The sequence below is a fragment of the Molossus molossus genome, unplaced genomic scaffold (assembly GCF_014108415.1).
Source record: "Molossus molossus isolate mMolMol1 unplaced genomic scaffold, mMolMol1.p scaffold_m16_p_12, whole genome shotgun sequence".
Classification (NCBI taxonomy): Eukaryota; Metazoa; Chordata; class Mammalia; order Chiroptera; family Molossidae; genus Molossus; species Molossus molossus.
Window position 1 is genome coordinate 94,973,119 of NW_023425347.1, and position 22,044 is coordinate 94,995,162.

Sequence of the window (22,044 nt, forward strand, 5' to 3'; positions counted from 1 at the left end):
CACCCCCCACCACCCCGGGATGCTCTCTACCCTCCTAACATCCTGTTCTGGGTAGTAACCACCTTCCAGTGTTAGAACAAGGGTGTTGGTTGAGAAGAGGCTTCTATTTTCCAAAAATATCCCTTACCTGGAATCATTTTGTTTTTTCTCAGTGATAATTTTGCTGTCTCAGAATGATTGTGGCCTTTTATCAAAATCAAATATAGCTTCTCGCTCTTATCCAATGAAAGTGTGTCTGCTTTTAAGCTTCCTGAGAGATTGCGTCTACTGTCTGCAGAGTGGGAGGCTGGGTTGGGTCAATTCCAGTTCCTGGCTGAACTGTGATGGCAATGTTTCAGCAGGTTGAAGATTTCATAGTCTGGATCCTCAACTCTTAAAAAGGAGTATTCTAGAGGATGCTTCTTTGAAATCCAAGAGAAATACCACCTGAAACATACCAGGTTTATCACCTGGAGGTTTATTTCCTCAAGGAGGGTGCGCAGTGCTCAGCTGGGTGTTGGATCTGCATTGAGCCCCAACTCTCCTACTTAGCTGTGTGGCTCCGGACAAATTACTTAAAGCCTCTGACCCTTAGACATGTCATCTGATAACTGGGGGTACTAACAATATCTACAGCATAGGGTTGCGGTGAAGATTAAATGAGGTGATGCTTAGCTCTGTGCGCGACACATACTAAATGCTCAGTACGTAACAGACGTGAGATTCCTGACAACTCAGTTTCCTGCCGACCGCCTACTGCTTTCTCGCTTCTCTGTCTGGCTCACCTGGAAACTTGAGTTCTGCATCTTGTTCTTCACCGTCTCTACAAACATCCGTCTCTAATACAGAAAGAATAGCGACATCATTTAGCTTATGTTCTTCTTTGACTGTTGCATTGAAGAAAAAATTCTCTCAGCTTGCAGCTGCTACTCATTTGGACGGGATACTGGGCCTTTCTAGGGACGAGCGTGGGGGTGAGAGGTCGGGTCTGGGGAGGGGGACTTGGCTTTCGGGCCATGCTGCACCGTTCTGCGGAGCCCCTTACGGGATCTCTGTTCCGGGTTCCAGAGGAATCAGGGGGAGGAGGCTGCTCCACTGAGGGGCCCTGGAGGAACCTTTATCCCTCTTGGGGACAAATGTGCTTTAGCTGGAAGCAGAGCCTCCCAGATCCGTGGAAGAGGCTGTAGATGTGCCGTGGGGTCCCCCCAGGCACCCCAGGACCCCGGCATAATGAAGGCCACAGCGACCTCCCTGGCGGGGCCTGCTGGGAAGCCAGTCACCACACATCTGGAGCTTCCCCCCGGGCTTGATTACTTTTGTGACCCTGGTCTCCTCAGGACCCCACCTCTCAGGGGCCGTTTGCTGAAGAAACAGCATCCCCTGGGCGTTGGGGACACAACGGTCAGAGAGAGCTGGGGCCTCCCTCACAGATGGACTCTCCGGCAGGTGGGGCGTCGGGAGGGGGATGTTCTCAGAGCGCCCTGAGCACCCACTGGGGCCACCAACCTGCTGCCTACCGGGGCCAGGGAGCTGGCGGGGATGCCAGCAACTCCCTCGCCCAGCACCTTTCTAAGGGGCCTGGAAAGCAGCATTGGGCGGTGGGGCTGTGGGTCTAAAGTCACCACATCTTCTGAGTTTCCCAGAGAAGCCAAGAATCCAGAGCATTCCATGAAAGTGCCGTATTTTGAAATGTTACTTAAAAAAAAATAATCCCATGAGTCAATGAAAACAGCTGTGGGCTGCCATCTCTCGGCATCTGCTTTCGACCCCACCCCCTCAGCATCTGCTTGGCACTCAGTAAATATTTATGGGCGGGGTTGCCAGGCAAACTCAGGGTGCCCAGTTCAATGTGAATTTCAGAACGAAACCCAAGAATGTTTTAGTGTAAGTAGGTCCCATGCAATATTTGAGACATGCTTACCCTAAATAACTGTCTGTGGTCTGTCTGAAATTCAGATTGAACTGGGCATCCTGTTTTGATTTGCTTAGTTTCCCCCTTCTTTTAATTCTGGCAACCGTATTGGACATTCACAAAGCTCACGGAGCAGGAAGGCCGACTTCAGGGACCAGGCAGAGCTACTTGGAAGTCTCTTCCGTTCTTACTAAAGGATGCTAACTCTGCCCTGAGCCACTGTCTCTGAAGGCTTTAGGCACAGTGGTTCCAACCTTCCTAATGCCGTGACCCTTTAATACAGTTCCTCATGTTGTGGTGACCCCCAACCATAAAATCATTTTCGTTGCTACTTCATAACTGTAATTTTGCTACTGTTATGTCTTAGGCGGCGAGTCGCGACCCCCAGGTTGAGAACCACTGCTTTAGGGCCTGTATTTAAGGAACAGTTGCCCTACAGGCATCTTCTGTGGAGAAGGCCTTGAGCCACAGCTGCTCCATATTGATCACAAACTTAGTTGAGAGGAACTAAGCTCAGAGGACAGTCACATCGGAATTCCCAGATATTACAAAGCGGTGCTTTTAAACCAACAAGCTTCTTGCCTTTTCTTTTCTTTTTGTAGGGGAACCTTTTACCCAAGCAAAATCTCTTGAAGATCTTGGCATATAAACCAGATAATGGAGAGCTTCTCTTGAGGGAGGAGGTGTGTGTGTGTGTGTGTGTGTGTGTGTGTGTGTTGAGTCACACCCTTCCATGGCACCCAAGGATTCCAGGGAACCCCAGTTTTAACAGTGCTCCAAAATATCTTCCTGGATTAGACCCTGTCAGTGGACAGCTGGGCGCTCCAGGGCAGAGCCTGGCCCCCGCACACCTGCTGTTCTGGGGCTCACTGGGATGTGTGTGATGACATCGGTCTGTCTCAAAAGCTGTTCTCAGACACGGCCCAGCCAACATGGCATTGCTATTCTTAGGGATGTTGTTCATTACATCACACAATGTCCTCTCTAGGGAAAATCCAGCATTGTCTTTGCTCTGAGAGCACCTCTGAGCCTTGCATCATTTTGTCTCATGGACACAGTGAACTCTGAACCACACTGGGTTTCCCACGTCCCATTGGCCACCAGGAAACCCGCAGTCAAATGAGGCTCCCGCTTTGGTAGGCGAGGAGGTGGTTACAATGGGCACTTTTATTCTCACTCCTGGCTCTACTTTGTACCCACTTTTTCCTTTCTTTCACCCACTTATTTCACTCTTGGGGTAGGGCTTCCTGGGGCTCCCCACTCCTTTCTTCTTCTTCTCTTATGACCTTGTCTCCAAGTCCCCAAATCACTTAGAGACTAGGATGTGCCCCCTCTGCCCCCCCTCACCTCCAGATACTGGGTTAGGTGCCTGCTTGTCTCTTGGGTGATTCATTCAGGTTGCAGGCAGAGAGGGGCAGGGGTGAGGTGGGGGGGGGAGCGGAGGTGGTGGCTGCTCCCCCAGCACAGAGGACGCTCCATAGCTCTCACTCTCTGAAAAGACTGTCTCCACTGTGTCTGGCTGCAGGATCAGAACACCTCTCCATACCTGCCTCTCTTTCGCTTTGAAGGCGCAGTTGCAAGATCTTGATTCTTTTGCATTTCTCTGTTCGGGATCCTCTATACGTTCCTGAGTGAAAATATCAGGTGAGCGAGAGAGTTCAGTGTGTCCTAACCTGTCCCATTCTGGACAGACATCCCTCGGAGGCTTCTAGGTGAGGATTCAAGAGTTGGGGAGCAAAAGAAGGGGGAAGCGGGCGGCGGGGGAGAGTCTTTTTCCTCAGCTACCTTCTATCCATACACTGCGCTACCCTAACCGCGTTTTACTTTTTCACCCTCGGGTGGGCCGGAGGGTACCACCTCCAACCCCCAACCCATCCCATTCTCGTCCTCCGCGACATCTACCAATTTCTACTCCGTGGTCAAACACACAAGTGGCACAGAGGGAACCGGGATCTTGAGAATACCTGGGCCCAAGAGAATCTTGGAAGATAGTGAGTTATAAGAATAGTGATGACGACGACGCTGGGGTAAGAACATCTGTTGAGTGGGCTGATGTAAGGGTTTTATATACACCCTGCTCTCATGGAATTGAATGCTGTGCCTTGGGTGCCGTTTTTCGTCTCATCTTAAAGATGGGGTCTGGGCTAATTACGCGGAGGACAGGTTAGGGGCTCCAGCCCCGCGGAGACCGCCTGCAAAGCTGTGGCCACGCCCCTCGGCCAGGGTTTGATTGGCTGGAGACTCGGTCGGCAGCGGAACGGAGCTGCTTCCCGGGCCTGAAGCCCAGCGCTCAGCCCCGTCCCCCTGGGAGCCCCGCTGCAGGGCCGGCAAAGGGCCGCGCGCTTCTCCCAGGGCAACGTCCGTGCACTGACACGGTTCCTGCTGACAAGTCCAGCCTCAACCGATCCCAACAAGCCTCTGCGCCTCTCCTTGGCTGGAGCCCCAGCTGCATTCACCGAAGAGAAGGAGAGAGGTTCACGAAGGAGCTGCGGGCTTTGGGGGCACAGGAAGCGGGGCAGTGGCTGAACCTGCCCGTGGGCAGGACGTGCTCTGGAGGAACACAGGCTCCCTTCCCAGCGGGACGTCGCTGCCTCTTCTCTCCCTGGCAGTGACCGAGCTCGCTGCGGCCCGGAACTGCAGGCCCGTGTCATTGAACCCTCCCAGTGCCCCCACGGAGCAGGTCCCATTGCTACCATTCGGGGTTGTCTTGTTGAGGTCCCTGAGATACAGAGGGTAAGCCACTTACTCAGGGTCACTCATGGGCAGGCGTGGGGGGCTTGAACTCTACTTGTTTGACCCCGAAGTCCTCCTGCGAACTCTGACAGACACGCCGCCCTGCCCAGTGATGTGGGAGTGGACTAGACTAAGCCCGGCCTGGGCCACTGTCCCTCGGACAGGGCTGGCGCTCCAGAGGCACCCCGAGGCCCATGACCAGGTTCTCTGTGGATGCCCACTGAGCTTTTCTCAGCATGTTATAGCGAGTCTCCTTTCCACCGGCAAAGGTGTTAGTAGGGGGCATGACTTTTGCTTCTGGGAAGTTCTGCGTGGTGAAGAGATGTTCAAATATTAAAGCGACAAACTACACTTTAGGGGGAGAGGGGTGTGGTCGTTCTGAAGCTCAAGGTGAGCGATTTCATTTCCCAGGGCTTCCTCCAGGCCGTTTCCATGGACCGGTGAGCTTTATACAGGAGACTAAAATTTTTCTTAAAAAGGCTCTTTGTGGAAATATTAGGCGTAAAACTTAAAACAAAAAGGAATTCTATTTTCCTCCAGCTTCCATTTAAACAGTGAATATGTATTTCCTGGAAGGAACTGATACCAAGACAGATATATACAAGTTCCCTTCAGAATCCAGCAAAACCTTAAAAATTTATTATTTTTTTCCTGACAAACAGAAACTTCTGACAGCATCTGAATAGCCAACCTTAAGTGCAAACCCAAGCCCTGGTATGAAGCCCCAGAGTCGTGGTGAGTGGCGGGTGAGGGGGATGCCCTGGAGAGGCAGATGGTGAGGAGTGGGCGTGGGAAAGTGCACCAGGCTGGGGAGGGTGGGCAGCAGGTGTGGGTGGGAACCCTGCTTCTGCACTGAGCAACCAGGTAACATTCTGTCAACCTCAGTGTTCCCCTCTGGCAAACGGGCAGACGTGCACCAGCATGCCTTGCAGGGTTGATGGGACAGAGGAAGCATGTGTCATGTGGAACAGGTGCCTGCCACTTGGTAGGCGCTCGATAAACAACGCCATCAGCATTGCCATGCTCATTATGGTTCTCGTTCTTACAAATCTGTCCCTAAGTTGTGAATTCCATAAATTTGAAAGTTCCCAGCTCTAGCCCTTCTGGGGTCCCCGTCACAGCTTCCGCTTGGTCATTTCAGATCCTCCTCCACTCTAGGATGCCTAGTGCCCTGTAGGCGGGCACAGCCCCCTGCACTGTACATGAGCACGCAGCTCATGAATAATGCATGTGAAGCCTGATTATGTAAATCCTCGGGTTTTCTTACATTTTCAGCCAGCGCATGACAATGGCCTTTTTTGGGCCCTTTGCTGTCCCGTTCTGTGGTCTGGTCTCTCTGTTTTGGGATCAAGCCTGCAGGCCCTGGGGGAGCACCTCAGCAGGGGTGAGCTCTCCAGAGGGCACCTCAAAGGAAAGCCCGAACTCTGCCACCGGCCCAGCTCTCCTTGGCACTGCTCGATGTGCAAGGAAACGCTCCTCTGCCTGAGGCAGCCCCATGACACATGCAGACAAGGGTCTGTGATGTTTAATTTAGCTCAGAGAGGTGGACATGAGCAATGCTCCATCTGGTGCTCCCTCAGAGCAGGCGGTCGCTTTCATTTCTGGGGCTACAAGCCAGAGCCTGCGGTCTGGGAGGTGTGGAGAATGGAGGGCAGCCTTCTGCAGGGAGCTCCTCTGAGTCAGCTCTTTACCTGTCTGCTCTGCACTAAAGGACACGTTCTTCAAGGACATCCACCCACCCATCCATCCACCCATCCATCCATCCATCCACCCATCCATCCATCCATCCATCATTGAATCACCAAGTATTTATTGGGTGTCTCCTATATTCTGGGCAACCAGAATAGTAAAACCAAATCTCTATCCTCAGAGAGCTTATTCATCTATGTGTCCCCAGGGCCTGGCAGAACAATAAAAATACAAATCATAGCTGCTATTTAAAAATATACAGATGAGTTTCAGAGAAGTTAAGAAACCAGCCTGAGATCACACAGTGAGTGGCAGATCAAGGGTCTAAATCTAGGTCTGCCTGAGGCTAAAGCTATTCTGCCACCTGCCTTAGGCCAGATCGCCCTGGGACCTCGCTGTGCCCGGGTGTGGAGGGGCAGCCTCAGAGCTTCTGCTCCAAGCGTCCGAGCAGGGGCCCCTCACCTTCTGCTGCCTCATGGCCCTGTTGATCCTCTTCTCCTGGTGCAGCTGCTGCTCCATGCGCTCCAGGGCCTCCTTCAGCAGCGCCTTCTCCTCGGCCCCCTTGTAGATGTCGTCCTCCAGCTTTGCCACCTGTGACTGGTACATCTGAACGGACACTTTGCTCTGCCTGAGCACGTGGGAGAGACAAAGCCTCTTTTCCCCTCATCTTTCTCAGTCACCGCCAATGTCCCTGACCCGGAGATTCTCCAGATACTCCCAGATACTGCTAACTTCGTGTTTTCCTTACACGCAGGAGAGGATGACAGAGGTTTGGGGAGTGCAGGGTAGAATAAATAGCAATCGGCGGAGTCAGTGAAGCAGGAGGGGGGCAAAGGGCGTGTTCCCGGCCCCTCCCAGTTTCCCAGAGGGCAGGGGGACCACTGGAGATGCGATGGAACGATGGAAAGGTCACAAATGCTGAAACGTGGGACAGTCGCAGAAGCTGCTGCCTACTCACTAGGACAGAGTAGAGAGTGGAGACTCCTGAGAACTTTGGTGGCCGCTGTCTCCCCAAGAGACTTGTCACTACAGGCCCTAGTCACCATCCTGTCCCCTCCATGCCCCTGACTTTAGTTTTTCCATACCCAGGTCTGTGACCTTCTGCCCTGAGGTTTAGCCGAGAGAAGGGAGCTCTGGGCCTGTCCACGGGGACACGGGCGATACCTGAGCTGTTCAATGTCCTTTTCGTATCCTCTCAAAAGCTCCTCCTTTCTCTCCAGCCGGTTCTTGAGTTGGGTGATCTTATCGAACACCAGATCGAGGTCTCTTTGTCGAAGCTGGTTGACCCTCTCCCTCTCTTCGGGGGAGAGGTGCTTCATGGACACGTGACCTGCCATATCCTTGATGTTCATCAGGCTCCCAAGCGTTTTGCTCATGTCCATGTACTACAAGGAAGGCATGCGCAGTAAGAGGCCTGGCCCGAGACCGCCGGTGGCCGCCCTCAGCAGGCAAACGCCTAATTCTGATTCACTCATTTTTGGCAATCGCAAGGAACGAACACACCTTTTGGAAATGAGTGCAACTGGGGTTTTAGTACAACTTTCGTTTCCTCCACATCCGTTTACATAATGCCTTTTGGAGAACCGGCGGCAAGGTACAAGAGATACACGCATTCATTCGTACTCCGCAGTTTTCAAGGAGGTTGGTTATGCCCTGTCTGACCCGTGCCGGGGTGGTGGACGGGTCTGGCAGAGAGAGCCATTAGAACAACCCGATGTGTATGCAGGGTAGGTGTTTACATTGTGCCACGGTTCACACTGACTGCAGGGGACCCGGGTTTGGACAGAAGGCCGTCCGTACCTACCAGCTTTTCACTGAGATCCAAAGCCTCGGCCATGTCCGTTTTCCTTGACTTCTCGGTGGCCAAGTTGGCAAGTCCATTTTGAGCCTGAAATAAAAAAGAGTTAAAAAAAAAAACTCTTGAATTTCTGCATGCGGAAGTTGAAATGCTGTGTAGTTACCAAAGAAAACTTCGGCAGAGTTGGTTTTCGTATCGGTTCCTGACCTTCTGGTCTGATTCCTTTGTCAACTGCTTTCTTGTAACTGTGTCCCCCATCCAATCAGAGGGCAGTCCCTTTGAAATGACACATCACGTGTCTTGTTCGTTGGTCACTGTCTTCCGTCTAGACCAGTGGTTCTCAACCAGGGGTGATTTTGTCCACCCTTGACCCCTCCCCCAGACATTTTGCCATGTCTGGGCACATTTGTAGTTATTAAAACTAAGGATGCCCTGGCCAGTGTGCCTCAGTTGGTTGAGTGTTGTCCTGTGCACCAAGAGGTCGCTGGTTTGATTCCCAGTCAGGCCACATGCCTGGGGTTGCAGGCTTGATCCCCAGCAGGGGGTGTGCAGGAGGCAGCTGACTGCTGTTTCTCTCTCATCAATGTCTCTCTCTCTCTCTCTCTCTCTCTTCCTCTCCCTCTAAAATCAATAAAAACATATTAAAAAAACTGGGGGTGGCGGGTGCTGCTGGCATCCAGAGGGTAGAGGGCAGGGATGCTGCCGCACAGCCCACAGCCAGACCACAAAGAGCGGCCTGGCCCACACTACCGGTGGCATTGAGGTCGAGGAACCCCGAACAGGAACTGCGGTGCTTTTGCTCACTCTCCCATCTCCTGTGTCTACCGTGGCACCCGGCGGAGTGGCACACAGTGGGCGTGTTTGCTGAGTGAATGAATGAAGGTTAAACAGGAAAGAGCTCCCCCTCCTTCTATGAGAAGAATCTGAGTTTTATGCAGTGGGAACTATGCCCTCACAAAATGTGGCCCAGCGTTCCAGAGTGCTGGAAGCTGGCGGGCGGGTGCTACTTCAGACCCTCTCCAGAGACAACGGAGGGTGGTGTTTATAGCTGCGCACTCACTGAGACCCGAATCAGCCAGCTGGGAGTCCCTGCTGGCTGCATGCAAAAGCCACCAGACCAATCAGGGAATCTGACGGACCACAAGTAGCCAATACATCACCTTAAAAAATGAAATGGGTGTTCAGTGCTTGCCATGTAGCATCTCTTAGCTCATAGCATTTGCTAGCACTATACTCTGAGATTTAAAAAAACGCACCGCCCAAATACAAAAGCAGAGAGGCCCCCAAAGTAACTATGGCTGATAAGAGTGGACATATTTATTTATATATTTATAGAGATGAGTTAAAAGAGGGTATTTGAAGATGACAATAAACTGGACAGATGTGCTGCAAAAGGAACCTGAAATGCCACTTGGTGTCTTCATCTCCCCTGAGCTGCGTCCTCTGCACCCCTCTACTGATCCCCCCTCTTATGCTCAGGGAGGGCCACCTAAGGAAGAGCCTGTGCTCCAGGGTTCAATGACACAGTCCCCGCCCCTTCTCTGCAGTCTAGCAGGGTGCTAGGGACAGACTGCCAGGGACACCGTCCTGGCTCCATCACTCACTATCCTGTGATCTTGGGTGAGGTACCTGACCTCGGAAGCCCTGAGTTTTCTTATCTGTAAGCCAGGGATAAAGATAGCAGCTGGACACAGGCTGCTGTGAGGATTAAATGAGATAATGTGTGCAGAGGGCTTAGCTCAATGCCTGGCCCAAGTCAGCACTTAGCAGATGTTAGCTCTTCTCCCTCCTGCTTCTTCCCCTCCTTTAATTTTAATTACTGCCAACACCGAAGGATTGAGGTCTGCGAAGAGAGCTGGGAGGGCGCGTGCTCGGTGGTGTCAGTGGTGGGGTCAGGGGTCATTGCCAAGGGGAGGGAGATCCTGGAGCAGAGTCAGGATCTGAGATCCAGCTGAGCTCCCGCCCTGGAGATGGTCCCTCCACTCCCAACCTCAGAGGGTAAGCATTTGATCTTATAAAAAATCCCAACAGAACCTTGCAGACTCACACTGCTAGCAAATGTCCAGGAAAAAACGGTTGGGGAGAATGTTAGCATAGACAGAATGATTATTATTTCTCCTAAAAGCCTGAGTACGGTTGAGATCCAGCTGCAGCAGCAAGCCCCGCCCAGGGGCTCCTGTGATTGACACTGACCTGAGTTGTCCACTGTTATGTGTCAATCAAACATCCACTGGGGGTACAGAGCACTTTCAACTTAACAACTGAATTACTCATGAAAATCCTGTCAAACAAAGTTATGCCCCCTAAGAAAGGAAGACTTTCTTAAATAATATTATTTAAATACTATTTAATAATAATAACAACAGCTAACATTTACTAAGTGTTCGCTGTGAGCGTGGTGCTGGGATAAGCACGTCACACAATTATCTCCTTTCATTTTTTTCATCATTTTACAACTGGGCCGCCGAGGCCCAGAAAGGTTACCAGCCTCACCTAAGGTCACACAGCTTTCAGAGCTGGGATTCCAGCACTGGTCTCTCTGACTGCAGAACTGGCATCCTCTTAATCATGGCTCCCTCTCTCCCTTGATGTGTTCACGTTTTTCAGTTTATAGCAAAAAGCCAACTTTAGGCAAACTCATGGCATGATGTTATAAATCAGTCCACTGCATATTTTCTGCAGGTGATGACACACCATGTGAAAAGGAGGGTCCACCACAGGTTTACCTGGCCCACAGCCAATGCAAAATGTCATGCTGTGCACAAATGGAAGGCCACCTCTCTATTCCAACACGGGGTACAGTTGGGGGTCACTGGCCCCGAACCACAGATATGCACGGCTGTGCCAGGGCACACAGCTAGTGTCCGCCCTCACGCCCGCCCTCTCCACGTGTCAGTCATGCAGAGACAAAGGTGATTTGATTACCGCTCGGATCTCTATCCTTGAGAGAGCTGGCCAATCAGGTTTTGCTTCCAATATTTTCTGGACATTTTTTTCCATTCTGAGAGTCTTTAAGTCTAGAAAGGATTCATTCAGGTGGCCTTTCTCATCTAGAAAAGAAATCATTTAGATTCAAAAGAAAGGCTCAGGAAGAAGTTATCGCATGTAATAACCATAGCTACTGTTTCCTGGTCTTGTCCAAGGTCACACAGCTAACGTGAGGCTGCAGCCTCAGGGATGGGGATGGAACTTGAACCCAGGCTTTGGGTCCCAGCCCAGTGTTCCTCCCAGCCTCAAGCTTAGCATCTGGAGAGCCCTATCCCTCTCAACAGGGTATTCTAGGAGGTTCCCCAAGGTTGATCCTTGCACAGTGTTGGTCCCCGACCACAGTAAAATAAGAAAAAGTAGGACAATATGTGGGGTTTCCATGAAATCCTATTTATTTACTATCAAGTTATGCCCTCGACTCTGAGATCATATCTGCCCCCCATTTTTTGGTATTACAACATCATTTTGTTTACGAAATGATAGGAAGACAATGGTCCTGGCAAACTCTTTAGTTCCCAAAGGGAACCTAGCGCCTGAGGCCCACGGCTCGGAGCACAGAGGGGCAGACTAGGAGGGATACTTACTTGCCAAGCAAGCCTTCTCGAGTTCTTTAACCCGCCCCCGGAGCTCCGCTAAGGCCTTTTTCTGACGCTGAATGACTTCCTCGTGTCGGGACCCTTTGCACTTGGCCCCCAGGTCACTGAAGGACTGCTCCTGTGGTGCATGGTACAGACAACAGCTTTACTAGGGGCGGGGAGCTCTCGTACATTCGAAGACACGTGAACAGTTCCTGTACAGCAGAGACTTTGCCACCGATATTGTTAAGGGGTTTCAGCAGAGGAGGAACTTAAATCTTGCGCTTCAAGTACAAGTTCACATCTAGGAAGACTTCCGACTTCCCTCCCTACTTAGCATCACTGTAAACAAAGGTCCCCTCTAGGCTTCCTCCCCACGTTTTGTTTTGTTTATATTTCTTCTAGCTTGAGTTTCCCTTTGTTGTCAATCTGGTCTCCTCTCGGAACGGCACCTCGAATGCTGCTCCAGAGGGGCGTTTTCAGATGAGAACACAGACACTTGCTCCTTCACTGGTAATGAGGATGGCTATCTAATATCTGCTAGGGAGCTTGATGGGCAGGCTCTCGGCTCATCTGGAGCGGAAAAGCTTCCTCCGAGGTTTCCAGAGCCTCTAGAACAGCGCCGTCTGACCGACTGTCTCCTGTGATGGACGCGTTCTGCCCCGTGCAACCTGGCAGCCGGCAGCCACGTGGCCAGCACAGGGCACAGACGAGGAAAGATCTTCCTTCTCTCTCAAGGGTCATGCACCCCTTTGAGATTCAGAAGAATGCAGGGCCCTGGCTGGTTTGCTCAGCAGTTAGAGCGTCGGCCCGCGGACTGATGAGTCGCGGGTTCGATTCTAGTCAAGAGCACGTAGCTTGGTTGCAGTTCGTCCCCGGCCCTGGTTGGGGTCGTGCAGGAGGCAACCAGTCGATGTGTCCCTCTCACATTGATGTTTCTCTCTCTCTCCCTCTCCCTCTATCTGAACAAAACTGGAAAAATGTCCTTGTGTGAGGATTAAAAAAAAAAGAAGAAGAATGCAGGGTTCCTTCTTCCAGAAAAATTCATGTATGCCCAAAAAGTTCTGGGGGTTCAGGGGCCCCTATCCCTGAAGACCAGTCATGGACTCCAAGCTAAACAGTACTTCTCTGGGGTAAGCAACTCACTTGTTCACACATTCATTCGTGTCACAAAGATGTATTGAGCACCTCTGTGTGCCAAGATTTAGTCTAGGCTCTGGGGACTCGGCAGTGAATAAAACCTGCAACATTCCTCCCGTCCTGGACTCTGTGTCCCAGTGCGGGGGACAGGCAGTAAGAACCTGCAACATTCCTCCCGTCCTGGACTCTGTCCCAGTGCCGGGGACAGGCAGTAAGAACCTGCAACATTCCTCCCGTCCTGGACTCTGTCCCAGTGTGGGGGACAGGCAGTAAGAACCTGCAACATTCCTCCCGTCCTGGACTCTGTCCCAGTGTGGGGGACAGGCAGTAACAACCTGCAACATTCCCCCCGTCCTGAACTCTGTGTCCCAGTGTGGGGGACAGGTAGTAAGAACCTGCAACATTCCTCCCGTCCTGGACTCTGTCCCAGTGCGGGGGACAGGCAGTAAGAACCTGCAACATTCCTCCCGTCCTGGACTCTGTCCCAGTGCGGGGGACAGGCAGTAAGAAAGATAAGCACGAAGCATGGGACGTGGACAGCGGTGTTGAAGATGTAGACAGAGCTTCTCGGGAAGGTGCCAGTCGAAATGGCAAGAAAGGGAAGGAATGGACAATTTGGTTCTTTTATAACAATTTTAAAAATAACAATTTTGGTTCACTTCATACATTCAGGAAAAAAAAAAAATATATATATATATATATATATATATATATATATATATATATATAGCCAAACACTGTTTCAGGCAGTAGGGAGAACTGGAGCCAGGCAGACAGGCCCTGCTGCTTGGGGCTCACGACCAGTAAGCAGACAGACAGGCAAACTATTCCAGAACATGGTAGATGCTCCCAGGAGAACACAGTTCTTCCTCTGAATCCTCAAATGCTTATTCGAGGCTGTTTGACAGGTCGCAGTCCCTATGGTAGCCACGCTGGCCCCCGAGGATACAAGCCCACGGCCTCCCTGGAGGAGCCCAGCAGCCCATCTGAGGTCTTCCTGGGGCTGCAACCCGTACAGCCCACCCTCCACTTACCCCTTCCCTCCCGTGCCCCAGGCTCGCCCCAAGCCGCCCTGCCCCCTTGCTCAGAAAGAGCAGCCCCGTGCTACTCCCTGTTCTGCGTCCTGCCGTGCATTTCCTTGGAGCACTGTTCCCACTGGGCATTTTGTTTGACGCTGACTTGTTTGCTGCCTGCCCCTCCCTTCCCGGAACGTGGGCTCTGTGGACACAATCTTTGTCTCCGCTCTAGACTGTGCCCGAGCACCAGGGACGCTCAGTACACATGGAGCCTGAGCGAACTGAGGTTAGAAACAGGAGCCGCAGGAGCTTGCCCTGCTTTCTGGCTGGGACCGGGGTTCAGCAGCCAGGAGAAGGGTTGCTCCGCCTGGCTGCACCCAGTAGGACCTCATTTGGCCCGGTCCCTGGCTCTGGTCTGCTCTCAGGAGGCACGGCTGGTCCCCTGTCAGTTCTACACTGGCCTCGCTCTCTTTGAGGGTGTGTTTACCTTGGGAGTAAACACCTGAAATGTTCGTGTGTGCATGCGCACGTGTGAGTGTACGTGCATGTGTGTGCACATGTGTGTGCACATTGTGTGTGCGCACGCGTGTGCGAGCATGCATGTGTGTGTGCACAAACATGTCTGCAGTGTGTGGAGGGGAGGGCAGGAGATGCTGACCCTGGGGAGGGGCAGGTGGCTGCGAGGCTTGGTGGCAGCCTTCGCCCCGCATGAAGAACACGCCTGAGTGCGACGTGACCCGAACTCATGGCCCTCCTGGGAACTTGTTTGTTTAGAGAAGATGGAGATTCTTTCTCATACAACGCTTGAGCCCTCTGACCCACTCTGGCTTAGAAGGCAGGAAGCGGCTGGAGTGTGGAAACCGTTCTGAGGAGGAACAAATACTTTTTTCCTTTCATCTAGCAGTCTCCCTGCTCCTCTGCTGATCCCGCCCCACAGTGAGAACTAACAATCCTGGGGACCAGTCAACAACCCGTCTCAACAAACACAGCGGAGTTGGAGGGCTCTGGCGCGGGCAGACACCCGGGCGTCCTCCTCTGCTCCAGCATAGGACCTGCATACAGCAGGCGCTCAGCAGCTGTTGCCTGGGCAGACGGGCGCGGGCCGGGTCTTACGCTGAGAGCTGGGGACTCCAGCAGCAGCGAGCCCCACTCTCGGCCCCGGCGCGCAGCCCCGGCTCGAGGCCACCCCGAGCAGCGGGAGACACCTCTGTGAAAGCACTCTGGATGTGGCCAGTGCCAAGGACAGCTGCCGGCCGCCAAGCCCTGCCCTCTGAGCCGTGTGCGGCCTGGCTCCCTGCTGTTTGGCAGCGGAAAGGCATCTTTGAGGAAGCAGGAAGGCAGGATGACACATTTGGCCCTGTTTCCAAGAGCACATCCCAAGCCCATGACTAAAACTAGCCCTGCGTTCTAGTTTCATAAAGCAAAGGGGGAAGGGACCTCTGGGACCCCAGGGACCCCAGGGCCCTCCAGGGAGCACCGACCCGCAGTGACCCTCAGTCAGCCAGGCACGGATGATGGGAGTATCCCAGCCACGGGGCCAGAACGTGAGCCCCACCTTCGAGGGTGGCGCGATTAAGGCTCTCGTCACTCAGACACACGCCCGCTTTGCTGCACAGCGATAGCGTCGGGACGCGAAGGTTTCTGGGCGGGCACCCGCGAGAAGTGGCCTCTACACAAATGGCACTGCGCTGGGGACGGCAGTCGGGCCCCATCAAGCACAACTCAGGAGGTCCTCTGGACCCCGCAATTTCATGTCTAGCAATTCGTTCCACGAATGTGTGAGGATATTAACGACAGGAACGTGCGAAAGCAGAAACCACCTAAGTGTCCATCGACGGGGCCACGTGGACGGGAGGGACACAGTGGAATTCTATGCAGCCATGAAAGAAGGAGGGAGCCCTGGCCGGTTTGGCTCAGCGATTAGAGCGTCGGCCTGCGAACCAGAGAGACCCGGGTTCGGTTCCCATTAAGGGCACGTACCTCGGTTGCAGTTTGTCCCTGGCCCTGGTTGGGGTCCTGTGGGTGGCAACCAGTTGATGTGTCTCTCTCACATCAATGTTTCTCTCTCTCTCTCTTCCTCTCCCTCTCCCTCCCACTCTATTTGAAGATAAATGCAAAAATGTCCTTGGGTGAGGATTAAAAAATAAGAAAAAAAGAATGAGGTATATCTTCTGTACTTATTGGAAAAGATGTTATGTGTTATGTGTGTAAGTGTGTGTGGGGGACCCAATTTATAGAATATATATGGCTTGATACCATTATTTTGCAAAAAAAAGATCAAGTAAATAACTATATGTACAAGGTGGGCAAAAGTAGGTTTACAGTTATGAGTATATAAAACAGAGTTTATCCTTTTTTTTTTTGTCCTCGCCCAAGGATATTTTTTCCATTGATTTTTAGAGCAAGGGGGAGAGACAAAGAAAGGGAGAGAGGAAGATAGAGAAACATCGATTGGTTGCCTTCTGCACGTGTCTCGACCAGGGCTGGGAATCGAACCTGCAACCCAGGTACGTGCCCTTGACTGGGAATCAAACCCAGACCCTTTGGTCTGCTGGCTGATGCTCTCACCACTGAGCAACACTGCCCAGGGCCAGAGTTTATTCTCCTATTATTACTTATTAATTATTGTATTATTTTCTATCCGAACAACTGTAAACCTGCTTTTGCCAACCCCTGTATGTATAGGTTTGTGTGTGTTTGTGTTGATACATTTTATCATGAGGTGCTACGTGACGGGCATTTCTCCGCCGTCCAGATGAGGGAACTGGCTCACAGACTCTGAGAGAGGACCTGGCAGACCCGTCGAGCCTGGTCTTCACCCACCGCACAGCCATGGCTGAATGAGGATGCCCGGGTCTGCTGGCACACGCGCCAGCCTGCTGACGGCTGTAACCCCTGGTGACGGCAGCCCGGAAGGCAGGACTTCTTTTTTACTCATACATGGCGCTGGAGCAAGGGCTATTTTTGGAATGGAGAATGAGAATGTTTTCAAAAGCAAAGAAAGCCACCACTGGGCTCCGTCTTCCTTAGCCTGTCCTGGGTGCCCGGGACCGGGCGGGCACTCACCTCCTGGCTGCTCATGAAGATATCGGTGTGGATCGGTTCGATCTGCACCGAGATGTCACACATCTGGGTCGCATTCCTGGGCTTCTGCTCCTTCTCTTTGTGCGGTTGGAGCCTGTGTTTCTCTTGGGAGGCTCTAGGGCAGAGAAGAGGAGTCACTGGGCGGCACCAGGTTCCGGGAACCCCGGCCGAACAGGAAGAGGAACTCCATTTTACAGCTAAGGGAAGTCTTCCAGCCTTCGAGTCTCCCAATCGACCGCTAGAGAATCTAGTCTCAGGGGACTTGCAGGAGAGTGGCCAGGGCAGTGGGCACCTCCGGGCCCTTGCTTCCCACCTGGGTCCATGGGACCCCTGCATGTCTTAGCCCTTCTAGCTCTCAAAACAACCCCATGGCCTGGGGACTTTCCCTGCCCCGTTTTACAGACAGGGACCGAGACACACAGCAATTTGCCTGTGGTCACGGAGCTCCTGAGTGGAAACGCCTGGCTTTGAACCCAGACAGCCTGGGTCTGGAGCCTGTTCTTTTTTATTATTATTAACTAATTATTTTTTTTATTATAGATGTCGCTCCTTTTCCTCCCATTGACACCCTCCTGCTGGCTCCAGCCCCTCCCCCCTGACCTTCACCCCGCTGCTGTCTGTGTATTGGTTGTGCATGTATGCGTGTAAGTTCTTGGGTTTATCCCTCCCTGCCCACCCCGTCCCTCTGAGTTTTCGGTCCGTTCCCTACTTCCACGTCTCTGAGTTTATTTTGTTCATCAGATTATTTTGTTCATTATTTTCCAGAAATAAGCGAGACCACGTGATATGTGTCTTTCTCTGACTGGCTCATTTCGCTTAGCATAATCCTCCTTAGGTCCCTCTGTGTCGTCTCAAAGGGTAAGAGATCTTTCTTACAGCTGCATAGTATTTCATTGTTATACGTACCACAGCTTTTTCACCCACCCATCTGCTGATGGACACTTGGGCTGTTTCCAGATCTTAGCGACTGTCAATAGTGTAGAGCCTGTTCTTTTAACCCCTGCGTGAGTCTGCTTTGGCCATGAGCCACAAGGCACATGAAGCTGCAGGTCTACACAACACAGCAACGTTTCTCAGACTTTCTTGGGAAAGCATTATTTTTATGTCAAAATATAGTTAAGTGCCTGGTCAGTATGGCTCAGTGGATGAGCGTCGACCCATGCAGCAAGAGGTCACCAGTTCGATTCCCGGTCAGGGCACATGCCCAGGTTGTGGGCCTGGTCCCCAGTTGGAGGCATGCAGGAGGTGGCCAATCAATGTTCCCTCATTGATGCTTTTATCTCTCCCTCTCCCTTCCTCTCTCTCTAAAATCAATAAAGAAAAAAAAATGTGGTTAAGCTATGAATAAAAATGCTAAGTCACGTATTTTTTTAGAGAAATCCGTGGGATGGGGATAGTTTATATGTATGTTAAGCTGACCTCTGACACCCCCGGTTCATACATTTGCAGTAAGTATTTATTACTTTCCCATTGCTCGAATGCTGGGAGGCACTACCAGGCACGGTCCATGCAGACGGTCCTCATGGGGAAGGCAGACAATTAAATAGGCAAGTGAACACAGGTCCACTTCCGCCGCCTGCTTCTGCATCTGTTTGTCTAAGGCTGTTCTAAGTGAGGTTAGGTGAAGGGCTGGGGCTGACGGACCCCAGGCAGGGCCAGGGGCCCTTGTCTATGTTTGGGAAAGGTGAGTGACAACGGGCTTCCTGGAGGAAGTGGCATTTAAGCTGAGACCTCTCATCTGGAAAATTGGACAGGAATGTTTGAGAAGCACAGAACTAAGCAAAGCCCTGTTTTAACTGATGAGGCTGTGAAGCAATGAAACACATGTCATTCATTCGTTCGTTCGTTCGTTCATTCATTTGTTGTTCGTTGATTGATTGATTGATTGATTCATCTATCCATCCATCCACCCATCTATCCATCCATCCACCCAACCCTTCAATCAGCACTTACTGAAGCCCCTCTCTGTGTGAAAGGTTCCTGGGACACTTGAGTGTGCCTGGGCTCCGCATGCCATGCAGCCCTTCCCACATACCTGAGTGCCTCCTTGAGCACCTCCAGCTCCCTGTCCTTCTTCTCCACCAGGCTGGTCATCTGTGCCACCTTTTCCTTGAGCACACTCAGTTCATGGTTTTGCTGTTGGACCAGGGCCACATTCCTCTCCAGTTCCACCTTCTGCTTCTCGTTAAGCTCCCCTGGGAGTGACATGGAAGTTGGTGAGGGGATGTTCTGCCCGGGTCTCTGCTAGGGCCACAGCGGATTTGCCAGGGTCCGAGAACCAGGAGGAGGGTCCACCCTCCAGGAGTTCCCTGGGGGCTTCGGCAACAGCCAGGAGGTCTGCTTGCACCTGAGCAAGCAGCACACTGCAGTGCTCTGAGTGAGCGCTGGCTCCCTGAGGACCGTTCCTGCCTTCCCCGTGTCACACCGGCAGGTGCTGTCCGTCCCTGCCCGGACCTGTGGCACTCTACGGGACTCTGGTCCACTTTCACCACCTGCTTCTGCATCTGTTTGTCTAAGGCTGTTCTAAGGCCTCTGGAACCTGCTCTGCTTATGTGTCCGCCAGGTGCAACGGCCTCCAACCGATGGCAGGTGGAGACGAGTACGCAGCTCAGCTCCCTCGCCCGCAGGGGGGCAACCGGAAGGTCTGAGCTTGGAGTTGATTCACCCTGCTCTAGGTGGCCCTGATGTGCACGTCAACCTTGGGAGCAGGTGTGTCAGGTGGTTTTGCCCAGAGACAGTACCTGGCCCTGGGTCCCAAAGCTGGTGAGGGCTAGGGCTTGTTCAGGTGGCCCAGCCCCAGGAGGGAGCCTTTGCTCCCAGAGACAAATTCTCAGGGGTAAAAGGAGATCCTCCCCACCCCCCGAAAGAAAGCTGCACTTCATCGCAGAGGTCCAGAGCCCTCTGGAGAATGTCCCCCGGCCCTGGGCATGGAGTCGGTGCCACAGCCCGGACATTGCTTTTGCTGACCGGCAGAAACGCTGCAGCAGCCCAGGGAGGCAGAGCGAGGGGCATTTCTAGTGCCAGGCTTTCCAGCTCCTCAGCCCTGTTCTGTCCTGTTCTTTCCTTGCTCGAAGTGGGTCAGGAAGTCAAGAGGCACAGGCAAGCCGACGAACCTCTCAGATCCGACATTCGGCCATGGGCTTCGGTGAGGTTTTTCCTTAAGCCCACGATGACCTCCTGCTGAGACAGGATTTCCTTCTGCGCCATCAGCAGGTCCTCTCTGAAATGGACAGAAGCAGGCAAAGTCAGCCAGCTCAGTCTGGGTGGTGTCTTGAGCGGCTGGAAGGGGCCGAGGACACATGCAAAGTGATGTGCCCCAGTAACGGTCCGTGTGGTGCTGGTCCCAGCAACGGGGGTAAGCGCATGCTTTAAAAATCCTCAAAACGAGAATTCATCCTGGTGTACCATCATTAGAAAGACCCCGAGATGGAACAAGGGGCCCGCAAGCGTCTGTCAGCACGGATTGATGGGCTCTTGGACTTTCGACCTTTGGTGGAAAGAGGAAGGAGATGACTTGGTTTTGGTCTCTTGTGGGCTCAGATACTCTGGAGAGGAGGAAGGTGAGAGGAGGAACCGTGACTTCTGTTCGCTCACCAGCTGGGGTGAAAGAATGGTGTGCACGGGGCCCTTCGTGCAAGTGTGGGCTTTGGGACCCAGGTGACCACAGGGGACACAGGCAGGTGAGAGAGGATGGCTCCTCCCCACCACACCTAGGGGACATGCTGGGCACCACCCGCTCAGGACGGTCGACAGGGATGGCATGCCCAGCGAGGGGTGTTCCGTGGGAAAGGGCCCCGCATAACAGGTGGGGGTTCAGTGGGAAGCACGGGGGATGTGTTTCTGAGCAAGTGTGAGCCACCTCAGCCCTGAGGAAGGCATGTCGTGTGTGCATACGTGTGCGCGCATGTGTGCACGTGAGTGTGCATGCATGTGTGTATATGTGTGCATGCCTGTGCATATGCATGCATGTGCGTGCATGTGCGTGCATGTGTGTGTGTGTGTCCATGTGAGTGCATGTGAGTGTGCCCAGGGAAAAGCTGAGGTCTCGCACATTCCAAAGGGGGTTAAGAGCCCCTGGACAGGAATTAATGTCATTTCATTTGAGTTCACAGGTTTTTAAAATCCAGACTCTTCTTATATAGACATTTGAAGGTAGAGTGTGTGTTTATTATGAAAGAAAGCAAAATACTGCCATGTTGCATGTCGTAACAAAAAGATTGGTAATCATTAGACAGGAAAGAACTATATGTGTATTTACATATACAGATATATGTATGCGTGTCTATCATTCTCTCTCCCTCTCTCTCTCATCCCTTTAGCTATAACTCTTCCAACTTGAGGGTGAAACGTGAAGACTCAGGAGTGTCTGTAAGCGAAAGACCGGGACAGAGGAGCGATGTGGGTGCTGGCTCTCCTCCAGGTCACTGCTCCCTGGCGTCCTCAGAGAGCGTCTACCAGGAGGAGTCCGCGAGGAACTTTTCCGGATGCAGAGCCTGGGTGTCGCGGCCTTTGGGGGCTTAAGAACCCTGTGACATCAGACTGCAACTAGAACTCGGCTCAAGGCTGCTGGGCTGCCTTCTGTCCGAACCTTCCTGAGTCCCTTCCTGAATCCAGGAGCGCCCTTTCCTGTTTATAGGCTGCCTGGTGGTGCCTTTCCCCACCATGGGCTTTGCTTCTCTGGAAACTGTCAGTTCCTGGAGGCTCAAGATACAGACTTTTGGGCTGGGAGGGATCTTCAGGGTCATTCAGTCCCACCTCTTAACCTGTCTCCCCCTCTAGGACCTGTCCACCAAGTGACCTCTGCGGCTTGAACCCGCCACTCTCTGCTTGCCTCGGGCAGGTGCTGGAAAAAACAGCTCACCATAGCGTCAGCTAGATCTTATCGAGTGACTTCTATGTGCCCGGCACGAACCTCCTTATTTTAAAATCAAGGAAGCTGAGGTCAGGCGAGGTGACGTGACTTGCCTAGGATCCTGCCACTGGAGAGGGTTGAGTGGGGATTTGAACACAGACCCACCTTGGTTTTTTCAGGACCCCATCCTGACTTGCTAAAAGCATCGAGAAATTCAAATAACAGCAAGAAGACTCCAGACCCGATTCCTTTTTGCAGATTCCAACCATGTGGCCAGA

The 22,044-nt window shown here is 52.5% G+C and overlaps 1 protein-coding gene across 1 annotated transcript in view; it reads right to left on the reverse strand.

The window, feature by feature from the left end:
• Window positions 1-22,044, reverse strand: part of FHAD1 (forkhead associated phosphopeptide binding domain 1) — a 111,217-nt gene that overhangs the window by 2,790 nt on the left and 86,383 nt on the right. The window contains exons 24-31 of the mRNA XM_036257259.1: window positions 20,028-20,134; window positions 18,950-19,109; window positions 16,897-17,029; window positions 11,684-11,813; window positions 11,037-11,161; window positions 8,118-8,201; window positions 7,478-7,698; window positions 6,776-6,941 (exon numbers count right to left, since the gene is read on the reverse strand). Coding sequence (XP_036113152.1) covers window positions 6,776-6,941; window positions 7,478-7,698; window positions 8,118-8,201; window positions 11,037-11,161; window positions 11,684-11,813; window positions 16,897-17,029; window positions 18,950-19,109; window positions 20,028-20,134 — 1,126 coding nt within the window. The remainder of the gene's footprint in view (window positions 1-6,775; window positions 6,942-7,477; window positions 7,699-8,117; window positions 8,202-11,036; window positions 11,162-11,683; window positions 11,814-16,896; window positions 17,030-18,949; window positions 19,110-20,027; window positions 20,135-22,044) is intronic.